Source organism: Diplodia seriata, assembly GCF_021436955.1.
Source record: "Diplodia seriata strain FDS-637 chromosome Unknown scaffold_2, whole genome shotgun sequence".
NCBI lineage: Eukaryota > Fungi > Ascomycota > Dothideomycetes > Botryosphaeriales > Botryosphaeriaceae > Diplodia > Diplodia seriata.
In genome coordinates this window covers 654,647-667,990 of record NW_027117309.1, presented here as the reverse complement: position 1 = coordinate 667,990, position 13,344 = coordinate 654,647, and the positions used below count along the sequence as shown (strand labels likewise).

The following is a 13,344-nucleotide window of genomic DNA, read 5'->3' as shown; positions in this document are numbered from 1 at the left end:
CATCCAACATGCTGCGAAGCCTCCGGTTCTTCTCTTTCAACCACTCCATTTGCTGCTCCATGTTCCACTTCTCCGTAGCCAACTCTTCAATCCGCTTGTTCAAGAAACGGACCTTGGAGTCGGCTAAATCTCTACGAGCTCTCGACGTTGCTCCATCCCCTTCTCTAGAACCCGCTGAAAGTTGTTAGCTTCTTCACTAGCTTTGTTCTCCCGTTTTTGCCGAGTCAGTGCCTTCAATCTTACCTACGGCCCTTGCATTCAACATATCAGCCGCTTCCTGGCCGCAAGCGAAGATGACTGGTATGTCGTAGTTTCTGTAAAATCCGTCGCAAGGTTTCTCTCCGTATCCGCCCTCCTCCCATGGCTCATATACCTCCGGGATCCGAACAGTCTTTGTAGAAACTCGCCTAAGCTCATCCAAGGCGACCCGGAAGTGGGGTTCTTCGAACAGCTCGTCATCGATTTGACGGCATTCTTTGACCATGTCCGTGATGCACGAAAGGCTGAAGACGATGCCTCTAATAGAGGCAACGCACTTAGATGTGCTTTCTTGGGCGACGTTTCCTGCCATGGAAGAATTAAACCAGCAGCGTTCTTGTTTTAACGAATATGTAGAGAGCGGGGATTTAAGAGGTAGCACACGCATCTCCATTAGGGGAGCTTTACAGACCTCTTAAATGCAGGGAGAAGGCTTTGCTGATGATGCTGATGACCATTGCTGTACATACATCTGGCGGTCTGGCGCTAGCAGATACCTTGACGCTTCGATTTACATATGCTGGCTTTCCGTTGCGACAAACGACAGTGTGATCTATTGCCACGTAAGCTTTCAGTGGGTATTGAATGGTACCTACGTGTTGATTGCTGGAAACAACCAGTGATTGATATTAACGACAGACAATACAAACCATGCTCTTTGAACAGATATACTTTTTTTTCCTTTCTAGATTTCTCAAATGCTTGCGCCAGCTTTTACCCCAGATGAATGACCTTCCGGAACACCTCTTAGTTTCCTCATCCTCTCCACCAGCCCCGGTAGCACGGTATCTGAGCTCTCTGCGCTTCTGACTGCCCATCTACCGTTATTATCTTGCGGCACGTCTTCGAAAAACGCCTCCTCTCCTCGAACACCTCCCATGTTCAAGATGCCAATCGGCATGCCCTGCTCCTTCGCCCTTTTCACCAGCCGCCACGCCGAATACGTCGCCAAGCTGCTCCCAACCACCAACAGCCTGCTCGCTCCATCGATGGCCTCCTCCGCCCTGCTCTTCACCGCATGCGGTATACTCTCGCCAAACATAATCACCGCCGGCTTCAAGACGCCAGCCTTGGACCCCTCCACCATCGCGCCATCAGCATCCACCTCGACCTTCCCATGCGCCTCGTGGCCGCCCTTCTCCAAGCACACCGGGCAGGCCGGATACCTAAAAGTCTGGTAGTCGACGCCGGGCACGTCGACGTCGCCATCCGGATTCGTCTTCAACCCCATGCGCCGCCGCTCGTCCGGATTCTCCGTCGACAGCGCCCCGCTCTCCAGCATCTCTTCCAAAAACGCGTCCCACGCGGGATTCAGCCTCGCCAACCTGCGCTGGAACTCCGCGCGGTCGAACTCGTTGCGGCACGACAGGCACACGCACGCGCGCAGGTAGCCATGCAGCTCCAGCGTCGGCAGCGCGGGGTGGGCCATGGGATGGAACGAGTCGACGTTCTGCGTGATGACGCTGCCCACCACGCCGCCGACGTCCAGCGCCCCCAACGCCCCGACGGCGCGGTGCGACGCGTTGGGCCGGGCGCGCGCCAGCGTCGTCCAGCCGAGGAAGCTGCGCGCCCAGTACCGGCGGCGCATGCGGTGCTGCGCCGCGAACTCGCCGTAGTAGATGGGCCGGTACGTCTTGTTGAGCGTGTACGTGCCGTTTGCGCCGCGGTAGTCGGCGAGCCCGCTGGCGACCGAGATGCCCGCGCCCGTCAGCAGCACCGTCGCGTGTTCGTCGCGCGCGAGCGTCGCGGGCGAGAGGTGCGGGCGTAGGTACGGCGACGGCGGCGCCGTCAGGAAGGTCGCGAGCGCGGCGATGGCGCCCGAGGCCGTGCCCGCGCTGGGCGGCCGGATGCGCGGGAGCGGCAGCGGGTCGGTGTAGGGGATGCGCATTAGGGGCAGCATGGCTTGTTTGTTGATGCCATGGTCGGGCGAGAGAGGGAGGAGAGTGGGAAAAGGTAGGGTGTTGGATGGTGGTGGTGATGGTGCATTGTTGCGGCGAATCGGTGAGTGCTGCCGATCCCTGGCTTGTGCGTCATCGATCCTGGAGATCAATCGGGAATTCAATTCGCCGACGTGATTGAACTGTATCTTGCACTGATATTACCCACCTTGAATAAACCAGCTCTCTTTTTCGTTGGCACATGGGTACTAAATCGGTTCTACGAGTCAGGCCTGTTGAAAGTTGTTGGATATATTGCGTTCCCTGCTGCCTGAGCACTACCTATGGTGTCCGGGCCATTGTCTACTCTACTACCGACATCTAAATTAGAGATTACTCGTACACGTGAATCATATCCTCCGAGACGTATGCCAAAGTGCATATTCCACGTCGGTGGGTATAGAAGCTTAGCTAGCCAGCTAGCCAGCCAGCACATTGCCGCGCCAATACCTCTGGGGTCTCCGTCGTTATCGATGAATATTTCTGAACACGACCGCTGGACAGACAAACGCGCAGACACCAAAAACGAGTAACGAAGACGTCCGACACCTCACTTCACAGCCTCCTGCTCGGCCGCTTTCCCTTTTACGGCCTGCAACCCCCCCTCTACTTCCATAGTGTCATCGGTCGTAGGTTTCAACGCCTCATCCTCCAACCCCTTTGTTTCCTGAACTGCCTCCGTACCTGACTGAATTGTGCCAGTCTTTTCAGACTCTGTTTTACCGCTTTTCAGTCTCTTCCGCAGCTCCTCGATCTCTTTTCTTTGGTCCATCATCTTGCGATCTCTCTCCTCATCTTTTCGCTGCAGGAGCCTGATGTACTCAATCGCATTTTCGACTGTGCTCGCCTTGCTGTTACTCTGCCGTTCTTCCTTCCTCTGAGCACTCTCCTCAGGACTCGCGCTATTTCCGATGGTAGCGCTTGCACCGGGATCCTTAGGGTTGATCGTGGGGCTCGGAATCAGAGACTGGAGCTCTTGAAGAGCGATGTTGATGCGGTTACGGCGACCCTGCTCAGCGATCTTATGCGAAGTACGCTTTGACGTCAGGTTCGTGGACAAAGCTTCCGGGTAAGTGACCCCAGGAACGTGTGTTCCTTCCAGAATGTGTTGATAGTTGGATTTGGACGCAAGCAAAAGCGCATGAGTGTCGTCCGACGTAGTGGCTAGGAAAGAGTCAGCGTCCTATCAAATGTGACGTTAGAGAAGAGTACCCACCACCTTCGGGAAGCAGAGGCTTGATGCTCGGACTGATCTTTGGTCGAAGTGCAGGGCTCACCAAAGCTGAGCCTACACTGCCACGCTTTTTGCCACCCCGCCCTGCAGACTTGAGTTCGGATTTCTTGGTTCCTGTGGTTGAGCTAGGCGATGCCATGCCGCCAATGGAGGGGCTAACGGCTGCCGATGGTAGGACCGATCCAGACGGCGTGCTAAGAGGGCCGAGCTTTGGCGTTTTGCGAGCAGGCATCCGCGGTGTCGACTGGTCATCGTGAATAGCAGTATCCACCCGTGATACGCTGGGGCGGGAAGTTGCAACTGTCGACGCAGCTGGTTCCGGAAGGGCAAAGTCGTCGTTGATTAGTTGAGTACTTCCTTGCGGGATGAAAGAAGGAGTTCCTGATTGCGAGTTGGATTGCGAATTGTTCTTAGGAGAAGGCTGAAGACGCATGAGCGAGGCTGGCGTGGCGGGGCACATCTGCTGGCCCTCAACCATGGCCTGTGATTGTCCACCGCTGTTTGTGGCATGTATTGAAGGAGAAGCCGTGACTGATCCCGGACGAGGTGGAGGTCCCATGGCTTCTGACAGTGGTTCCGGCGATATCGATTCCGCTTCCGAGCCGTCCCTACTCGATGGAACCCCCAGACCACCAGATATGGGTCGAGATGAACCTCCCGAATGATGCGCTTGTTCCAATAGGTCGCTGACCTCTTTAGGAGGAATGACAGAGGACAAAGTCCCTTTTCTCCTATGGCCGTGGTTCTGCGGCTTCACGATTGGCGATTGTCTGATGCGTGCCGTGGCCCCAGAGGAGCGAGTAGATGTCGTGCTTCTTTTGTTTTTCAACTTCCGATTTAGTTCATGTTGCTGTGCATGTTCGCCCAGCATATCCACATCGAGGTCAATTGGCGAAGTCGTCAAAGACGTTTCTGCGGTATGCGTTTGAGAGAAGTAGGCCTGGTGTCCGCCGCGGCTGTTTTGAGCGTCCAGTGCGGGTGATGTTAGAGGACTGAAGTATGCGCCGGGGACCGTGAACTCGGGTTGCACTTGAAAAGAGGACTCGTGAGGAGTCACGGCCGGAGATACTAGCGGAGTGAAGCTTGCCTACCCCAGAATTAGCAGTGAGCCACTGCAAATGCAAGAAGCGTCATACCAAATCTTCTTTGCGCAGCTGGTAGCGCTGCTCTAATATGGCGCGCGTCTGGGGATCCAGATGGTGCATGTAGCGAGTAGCATCGCCGTGCATTTCCACGCTGTTTGGCGTAGGCGGAACGAAAGCGCGCGGTTGCATGGAGTGGTCATGGGGCGCGGAGAAGTTCTGCTGCTGCTGGCTCTGCTGGTGGGTGTGATCGTAGGCGCTCTCGAAGGAGAAGTCGAATAGGCCGCTTGTATCCTGCATGGTGCTTGGCGACTGCAGCGATTGCTGCTGTTGTGCGCTGGAGCCATCGTCCTGGTTCTGTGGCTGGATGGCGCCGGATGGCGGCAGATGCTGGGAGTCGAGCGAGTCGGCGAGGGCAGAAAGCTGGTGGTCGCTGGGTTGCGTTTCGCCGGAGTCGTAGAAGGGGATGTCGAGGTCAATGTCGCCAAAGTCAAGCAGATTGTCGAAGTCCTGCTGCATGGCCATGTTGTCGAGCGGCTGGGACCACTGGTGCTGCGGCGCGGATTGAGACATGCTGGCTCGATCCGTGGAGTCGTTACGTTCGAGGAGCACAGGTCGCACGAAGCACGAACCCCCACGCGGGCTGGGGAGCGGGATGTCGTCACGGCTGGGGAGTTATGGGCATCGGCACTCGGGTTGCGCTCGAGGAGGGCGCAGGCTGAGGTCGGCGGGCGCTGGGACTCTTGTGGAGCGCCGTCAGGGTTTCAGCGCGGAGCGGAGGAAACGAGGAGTGCCGCCGTGAAGACGAAGTGGCCCCAGGACGCGCGAAAGGCCGGCGAATTGGAGCAGGGAGCCCGTGGCCGCAGTGTGGGTGCTGCACGCAAGCGTGGGCCCTGGAGCTTCTCCGCCGCGGCTTATTTTTTTCTTCCCTTGTCGCCAGGCGCCCACGCGGAGGGGTGCCGGCCAATCAGACGTCGCGCTCGGCCCTTCGAATCTTCGAATCTTCGACAGCACGCTTGAGTCGTGAAGCCCGTTAGGAGACTGAAGTTGTGGGTCTGCGCCGAGCAGATGAGCCGCAGCGGATGCATGCACTGCTGACGCTGCCACGCCTCGGGTGGGCTGTGATCAGCTGGGCAGCCGGGAGACGACAGCCACAGCGCACGCGCGGGTGGTGGTTGCGAAAATCGAACAGAAATGCCGTGGGCGGAGAAACAGCCACACTAGTGGTCGCCCAGCTCTAGTTCCCGGATTCCACCGACTGCGCTGGCGTATGCGTATGCCAAGTCCCTGCTTCTTGCTGCTGCTCCGTCACTGAGCCGATGCGGACGATAAGGCGCGGCGTCGATGGCTTCTCAAACGGCGACCGCGTATGGCCGTCGGCTTGCTAGCCGTAGGGCTGCGTGACAGTTGCGCGGCAGAGAAACCGACAGCTTTGCTTACTTGAGGGGAATGTCTTGCACCTTGGTTACGCGTGGCGCTGCCTGCCTCTTTAGCAGCCGCGGAACAATCGAGCGCTGGTCGCTGACGAATTCTTTTTGGCAATCTAGTCGACGCATCAGGGTACATCAGACGTCAAGAGACTCAATCCGGGAAGAAAGATCATGCTTGGTGTATTATTGGATTCTGTTCTACGGCCGTCGCCCGATCGTGGGGCGTGATTGATGAGCGCTGAACCGTTTCCCCCCAAACGGCGCAAATCCAGCTCTGGCTGCCCCGCCTCGCCTACAGAACGGCGATCCTGGCATGAAGTTTCATGAGACATGGCTCGCAAATCGCCATCCATTTTCACGTGGCTGATGCCCACGCGAGCCATGAATGGATTCCTGTTGCCGGGCCACGCACCTTGGGCGCCTGTTCATGTTTACATCAGAAGCGTAGTCAAGCTGGGTAGGTAAACCTTGCATGCAGTAGTCAGCAGCTTTGAGCCGGGATGCTGGAGAGTACCTAGCCGGCCGGCCGCTCGCCGTGATCGGCACGGACGTGCGGGCGAGCGCGCTATAAATGTGGGCGAACATGCCGGGATTTGGAAGTGGCTGCGACGACAATCACGACAGGGACGAAATTTGGTCCTGTCGAGAGATGATGAGAGGGCTCTGCGCTTCTTACGCGCGTTCCAACTCTCGTGCGCAGCAATTGCAGTGCGCAGGCCTCGCATCCGCGCATCCTCGCACCCACTCGCTTGCGAAGCTCTCCTGCGCGCCGCGCCGCAGGCTTTTGCACGCTATGCTAAGGTCGGCGACGGGGAGATTAGACTTGTCGATGAGCCCCGCAACGCCGACCGGCTTGCCGAACGCGTCTGCAGCACGCAGTACCGCGAGACGGGCCAAAGGATGGGGGTTGACGGCCGTAGAAAAAGGCTCGGATGGGAGTGTCTGCCCGCCCAGCCGGAGGAGATGGCTGGCGGACGTGCGGCCGGGTCCTGTTGCTTGGTCGTTGGACTTCCCCTGTCCAGGTCCCCAGCTGCGGGTCTCCAGAGCACGGTTATCCGGTCTCGAGCGGCAGGCCACCGCTCCTCGCTCGACACCAGGCAAGCCTCCCACTAACCCGGCCTATCAGGCTCCGTGCCCCAAGCCAACTAAACGCGAGGCTGCAAGGAAGCGCGACTCTTCTTCTGCACCCAGCGATCAAGGCGGTTTGACCTGCATTCTGGGCAGGCCGTGTGGAAATGTGTGCTCGGCTGCTGCTCTTCCGTGCGCAACGGCCCTGAGATAAACGTGCGCAAGGTTTCTGAAACCTGGAATGGTGCTCTCCAGTGCCGCCTCCCCTTACAGCAGGTGGAAATGCGCAATTTGCTAGTCTGTGTGTCACGTGGGTGGCTGCTGCTGGATTTCGCTATCGCTGGGAGAAGCTGGGCGCGGTGCGCGCCACAAGCCAGCCTCATAATTTGAGTTCGGGAAGTGGAGGTTGCGGCCAGGGTGCGCCTATAATCCACCGCCAATTCCGCCAGGTCATCAACAAGCGAGAGGGGTAGGGAGCGTGAGTTGTGTATAATGATATGATTCGTTTTGAAGTATTAGCACGAACGGCAGCGCGGAGGGAAGGACACTGCTGCAGCAAAGAAAAAGGTCTTTCATCACTTTTGGACCAGAGCCGCCGCCGCCGTCCTCCCACGCTAAACCTGCGATAGCCAGCTGGAGAACTTGCCAACCCTAATATACAACCGTCTTTCGGGATACAGTGATATCGGTAAAAAAAGAAGCGCTGGACCTTGATCGAAAGACCCAGCAATCGGCGCCCAAGCATGGGTGTGTATTAACCGAGAAGAAGCGAAATGCCGTGAATCAAAAACTCTTGAAAACGCCGTCGGGTAGAAAGGGAATTGTAGGGGGGTATGAGTGTCGTCGTTGTCCTGGCTACATAACTATGCAGCAGCCGTTCGATTGTTGCGGCGCATACGGGTCATCACGCTTGTCGACCTGCCATCATTGGTTCAGCTGGAGTCCTTTGCAAATTGCACGCGGAGCGGGGTGGGCGCATACCGTTCCCCATCTTGATGGTACCATGAAATCCTTGGGTTCCTTGTCCGTGAAGTTGATCAAGCTGGCAGGCCTCTGTTAGCGACGAACGCGACGCGGCGACGCGAGCGACAGCGCGACTTACTCCATCGCGGCCTCAGACACGGGTATCCGAGAGCGGTTGAGATCCTCCTTCAGCCTCGTGTTCAGCTCCGTCAACCGCCTCAGCTTGAGCTCTGCCATGCTCTGCTTCTTCGACTTGCCGTCGCCAACATTGCGAGCCTCGTATGGGGTTGACATCATGTTCGCCGGGGTGCGTGGATAGTATTAGTGCGCCGGTCGAGAGTAGGCAGCGGGAAACGAGATCGCGAGGGTTGAGCGTCTGTGGCGAGTGAGCATTGGCATTGGACGCGATGCGGGATGGTGCGACGTACCTGCGTGTGCAGGGTGGGCGACGACGAGGAGTAGCCGGCCGTCAAGCCGCGGCGTCTCGGGGCAGTCGCGGACACGCGCGGGTTTGGCAGAGGACAGGGAAGGAGCGGCGCTGGTGAGGAGAGGCGAGAGGGAGCGTGAGGGGATCGAGGTAGACGAAGCCGCGGGGGGCGAGCGACTGCGGGCGGGAGCGCACAATGGTTCGGTGGTGATCGTGAGTCCCGGCTGCTAGGAGCTTGCAAAGGAGAGGCTCGGCCAGGAGAAGGTCGCTCGCTTGGGCCAAGGGCGGATTTGCAGCAGAGGCGGCGCTAGGCCCGAAGCATCCGGCCTAGCGGCCTTTCTTCACCCGCCGCCGATCGCAACAGCAGGGCGTTATTGGCGCCCAACTGGAACTGCTGGCGATTCCCTCGACCTCCCACGGCGCAGAGCCAGGTGCCCGCGGCTTCCCTCCCGGCGCAGTTGGATCATCCATGAAGCGATCCTCGTACCGCCCGAGATCCGACGCGCCACCAGCAGGAGCAAAGGGTAGTTCTTGTGTCCAGGCGCCTGTCTCAGTGCAAGGAGGGCTGCATTGGGCGGTCGGCCAGCAAACATAAGCAGCCAGGCCTGCACCCAACGGCTCCGTTCCCTTGCGCAGTGGCCTTCAGCTTTGTGCTTGACAAGACGTCCACAGTATGGGTGGTCCGGCTCCTGCTACTCCCGCCGCCGCCGCCCGCTAGCGCTGCCTGGTGCCATGACGGGTGAATGCCTCCCGTCCGCGGCTGTCCTTGTGACGGAGGGAACGCTGGGCGCGACAACGTCTGATGATGCTGCCACGGCCCGGCGTCTGCTTCGCCGAGGGCGTGGGGATCGCGGACGCAATCCGTCGCACCTCTTCGTTGGCTGCCTTGACCAAGTGCTGGCCGGCACGAGCAGCTGCAACCCTCACGAGTATTGCCGTTAGCTGCGCTGTACTGGTGCGTCTCAGATGGGCTGCAGCATGTCAGACGCAGCAGCGGCCCTGCTGACTCACTTTCTGCAGAGGTGATGTGATTGTTTGCGCTGTGCAGCCGGACCATGGCGCACCTACCACTGGTTTCGTCCATCGGTCGACGAACCTGAAAATACATCCCCGGATTAACAGCGCGCCGAATTTCCGGAGCCTGTGTGCGGTTTTCGGGTAACCTAACCACCAAAGATTCGTACTTTGCCCTGCACAAGCGACGCTCTGGCTGCTCGCGACCGGGACTCCACGCAGCAAGCACCAGCCAGCCGCCCATAGCGAAACAGCTTGCCCATCATGCCGCCGCCACCCCACAGCAGGCCGGAGAATGTGCTCAAGGTAAGTGCCCACCGTGCGCTTTGTGCGCCGACCCGCCTCGCGTCACCGCGCTTGTCCTCGACGCGCAGGCAACTCGCGTTCAGCCCTACTAACATGTTCTCTCTCTACAGCGCGCCCAGGAGCTCATCGGCGTCGGCCAGCAGCAGGCCGCGCTGGCCCTCCTGCACGAGCATGTCGTCTCCAAGCGCACCCGCAACAACCCTATCGCCTCCATCGAGCCCATGATGCTACAGTTTGTCGAGTTGGCCGTGGAACTTAGGAAGGGAAAGACCGCGAAGGATGGTCTGTACCAGTACAAGAACACCGCCCAGAACACGAACATCGGCACCATCGAGGTACGCATCCGGGTCTATGTGGTGGAGTGGGGCAAACGCTAATATTGTTGGTACAGCTGGTTTTCAAGAAGTTCATCGAGCTTGCCGAGTCGAAGGTCACGCATGCCCAGGCCAAGGCCGATGAGGTTCAGTCTACCATCGAGACCGCTACTCAGCAGAACGTGGAGGACCTCGAGGCCTCCGAAACCCCCGAGTCCATCCTGCTCTCCACCGTTTCCGGCGAGCAGTCCAAGGACCGCACCGACAGAGCTATTGTCACGCCTTGGCTGAAGTTCCTGTGGGAGACCTACCGAACGGTCCTGGATATTTTCAAGAACAATGCCCGTCTTGAGATCATGTACCAGCAGACGGCCCACCAGGCCTTCCAGTTCTGCTCAAAGTATGCCAGGAAGACCGAATTCAGGAGGCTCTGCGAGCTTCTGAGGAACCACCTTCAGAGCGCTGCCAAATTCTCTTCGCAGATGCACGCCATCAACCTCAGTGATCCGGATACCCTCCAGCGCCACCTCGACACTCGTTTCCAGCAGCTGAACGTCGCTGTCGAACTTGAGCTTTGGCAGGAAGCTTTCCGCAGTGTTGAGGACATCCACACCCTTCTCAACCTGAGCAAGCGCCCTGCTAAGAACGTCATGATGGCCAACTACTTCGAGAAGCTCACCAGGATCTTCCTCGTCAGCGAGAACTACCTCTTCCACGCTGCCGCCTGGAGCCGTTACTACAACCTGATGCGCGTCTCCGCTACCGCTGTTGCTTCCGGCCAGAGCTCCAAGAAGGACAACCCGGCTGTTACCGAGGCTGACATGACCAAGGCTGCTTCTTTTGTTCTGCTGTCTGCGCTGTCTATCCCGGTCATCAGCACTTCTCGCTCTCGTGGCGCTCTGGTCGACGTTGATGCGACCAAGAACAACAAGAACTCTCGTCTGACTAACCTTCTTGGCATGCCCGCCGCGCCCACTCGTGCTTCCCTCTTCAAGGATGCTTTGAACAAGGGCCTGCTCAAGAAGGCCAGGCCTGAGATCAAGGATCTTTACAACATCCTGGAGGTCGATTTCCACCCGCTCTCGATTTGCGAGAAGATCTCTCCCATCCTCACCCAGATTGGTGCCGATGCCGATATGCAGAAGTACGTCCTGCCTCTTCAGCAGGTCATCCTTACCCGTCTGTTCCAGCAGCTGTCCCAGGTTTACGAGTCTGTTGATCTCAAGTTCGTCTTGAACCTCGCTCAATTCCCCGAGCCCTTCCAGGTCAGCGCCGACACCATCGAGAAGTTCATTATGAACGGTTGCAAGAAGGGTGACCTCTCTATCCGTATCGACCATGCCTCCGGCGTCCTTACGTTTGACTCGGACGTTTTCTCTTCCGCGAAGGCACTCCACCCCGGCTCCGCTGCTGGTTCCGCCGAAACCGAGGCTGGCTCGGTCCAGCGTCTCCAGAGCACCCCCGCAGAGATCGTCCGCTCCCAGCTCACCCGTCTGGCCAAGTCGCTGTACATCACCTGCCAATATGTGGATCCCAGCTTCAACGAGGAGCGCCAGAAGGCTAAGGAGGCTGCTCAGGCCAGGGCTGCGGCTGGTGCAGAGCAGGAACACCAGGATGCTCTTTCAAGAAGGGAGGTTATCGAGCGCAAGAAGCAGACTGCGGCCAGTGTGCTTGCTCAGAAGGAGAAGGACGAGGCCACCAAGCGTAGGGTTGCCCAACAGCAGGCCGCTGCCGCTGAGGCCCAGAGACTGGCTGAGGAGAAGAAGGCTCGCGACATGGCCCGTCTCAAGGCTGAACAGGAGCGCATCAAGCGTGAGGAGATTGAGAAGCAGCTGAACGAGTTGAAGAGCGGCATCAAGGGCGTTGATTTGGATCTGGAGAACCTCAACATTGACGAGCTCGACTCCGGTCGCATTCGTGCTATGAAGCTCGCCGCTCTCGAGAAGGAGAAGAACGAGATTGGTGAGAAGTTGCGCATCACTGGTAAGCGTATTGACCATCTGGAGCGTGCTTACCGCCGCGAGGAGGTCAAGCATCTTGCTGCGGACTACGACGAGCAACGCAAGAAGGACGTAGCTGCCTATGAGAAGGCGAAGAACGAGACTCTCCGGGAATCCAAGGAGAAGCACGACGAGGAAGTCTCCCTGAAGCACCGTCTGAGCCGTCTTGTGCCTGTCTACGAAAAGTACCGCAACCAGATCCAGGAGCAAAGGAAGGCCGAGTTCGACAAGCGCAGGAAGGCCGCCGAGAAGGAACTCAACCAGAAGATGCAGGCCCGCGTCAAGGAGGTTCGCGAGCGCAAGATCAGGGAACGTCGCGAGAGGGAGGAAGAAGAGAGGAGGCGTCGCGAGGAGGAGGAGAGGATGGCAGCAGAGGAGGAGGAGAGGGCGAGGGAAGAAGAGGAGAGGAGGCAGAGGATGTTGGAACAAAAGATCGCACGGGAAGAAGAGCGCAAGTCAGTGACATCCTATCCCTACATAAGTTTCAGAAGACTAACAGCTTTGCAGGAAGCTCGACGAAGCCGCTGCCAAGCAGCGCGCCCGCGAGGCCGAGGCCGAGGCCAAGCTGCAAGCCAAGAAGGAAGGCCGTTGGGCTCCCCCCGCCCCTCCTGCTGCCGAAGAGCGTCCCAGTCCCAGCGCTGGTGGTCCGCCGCGTCTCGCCCTCTCTGGCAACAAGCCGTCCTGGCGTGAGCGCGAGGCCGCAAGGATTGCTGGTGGTGGTGCTCCTGCCGCGGAGTCTCCTGCCCCTGCTCCTGCTGCTGCTGCTGAGGCCGAGCCTCCCAGGCGCAGTGGCTACGTTCCTCCCGCTCTCCGTGGTGCCGAAGGTGGTGGATCGGGCTGGCGCGAGCGCGAGGGCAGCGGCTCCCGTGGCCGCGAGATCCCCCCCAGGGGAGATTCTGGGTCGCCTGCCGGTGCCTCCGGCCGCTGGGCGCCGCCGGCAGCTCGCGGCTCGCCCTCGTCTGGTAGCCCGGCGCCGCCGTCGGGAGGCGGCTACCGCCCGCCGCACCTTCGTGGCGAGACTAGGGAGCGTGACTCTTCTGCCGATGCTCCTCCTCGTCCCGCCGGTGGTGCGTCTGACGGCAAGTACAGGCCCGGCATGTTCTCGTCCCGTAGGGGCGGTTAGATAATTTTGGTGGGATTTGAGGGGCTCCTTGCTTTGAGATTTTGCTCTCTTTTTCTTATATATTAGTATGCTGGCACCATCACGTTTCCTTCCCTTTTCTCGCATTCGGGAGTGTATGGACGACGATATGTGGCTCTCCTTTTTGAATGGCATACACGGAACAAAAAAGCGAGGGGAAAGGAGGGGAT

General features: G+C 58.8%; 4 protein-coding genes across 4 annotated transcripts; 1 reads left to right on the top strand and 3 right to left on the bottom strand.

Moving 5' to 3' along the window:
- Positions 1 to 952: 952 nt before the first annotated feature.
- On the bottom strand, positions 953 to 2,549 carry SLS55_001588 (uncharacterized protein; the record flags this gene model as incomplete). The annotated part of the gene is made up of 2 exons (XM_066773080.1): positions 953 to 2,338; positions 2,541 to 2,549. 2 exons carry the CDS (start codon positions 2,547 to 2,549, stop codon positions 953 to 955), a joined length of 1,395 nt encoding a protein of 464 aa, XP_066635647.1.
- A 196-nt stretch (positions 2,550 to 2,745) lies between these two features.
- Positions 2,746 to 5,084, bottom strand: SLS55_001587 (uncharacterized protein; the record flags this gene model as incomplete). The annotated part of the gene is made up of 3 exons (XM_066773079.1): positions 2,746 to 3,378; positions 3,473 to 3,910; positions 4,566 to 5,084. 3 exons carry the CDS (start codon positions 5,082 to 5,084, stop codon positions 2,746 to 2,748), a joined length of 1,590 nt encoding a protein of 529 aa, XP_066635646.1.
- Positions 5,085 to 7,933: 2,849 nt separating this feature from the next.
- Positions 7,934 to 8,269, bottom strand: SLS55_001586 (uncharacterized protein; the record flags this gene model as incomplete). Its single annotated transcript, XM_066773078.1, has 2 exons — positions 7,934 to 8,051; positions 8,112 to 8,269. The coding sequence occupies 2 exons, from the start codon at positions 8,267 to 8,269 to the stop codon at positions 7,934 to 7,936; spliced, it is 276 nt and encodes a 91-aa protein (XP_066635645.1).
- A 1,408-nt stretch (positions 8,270 to 9,677) lies between these two features.
- Positions 9,678 to 13,156, top strand: TIF32 (eukaryotic translation initiation factor 3 subunit A; the record flags this gene model as incomplete). The annotated part of the gene is made up of 4 exons (XM_066773077.1): positions 9,678 to 9,719; positions 9,830 to 10,054; positions 10,111 to 12,488; positions 12,541 to 13,156. The coding sequence occupies 4 exons, from the start codon at positions 9,678 to 9,680 to the stop codon at positions 13,154 to 13,156; spliced, it is 3,261 nt and encodes a 1,086-aa protein (XP_066635644.1).
- Positions 13,157 to 13,344: the final 188 nt, after the last annotated feature.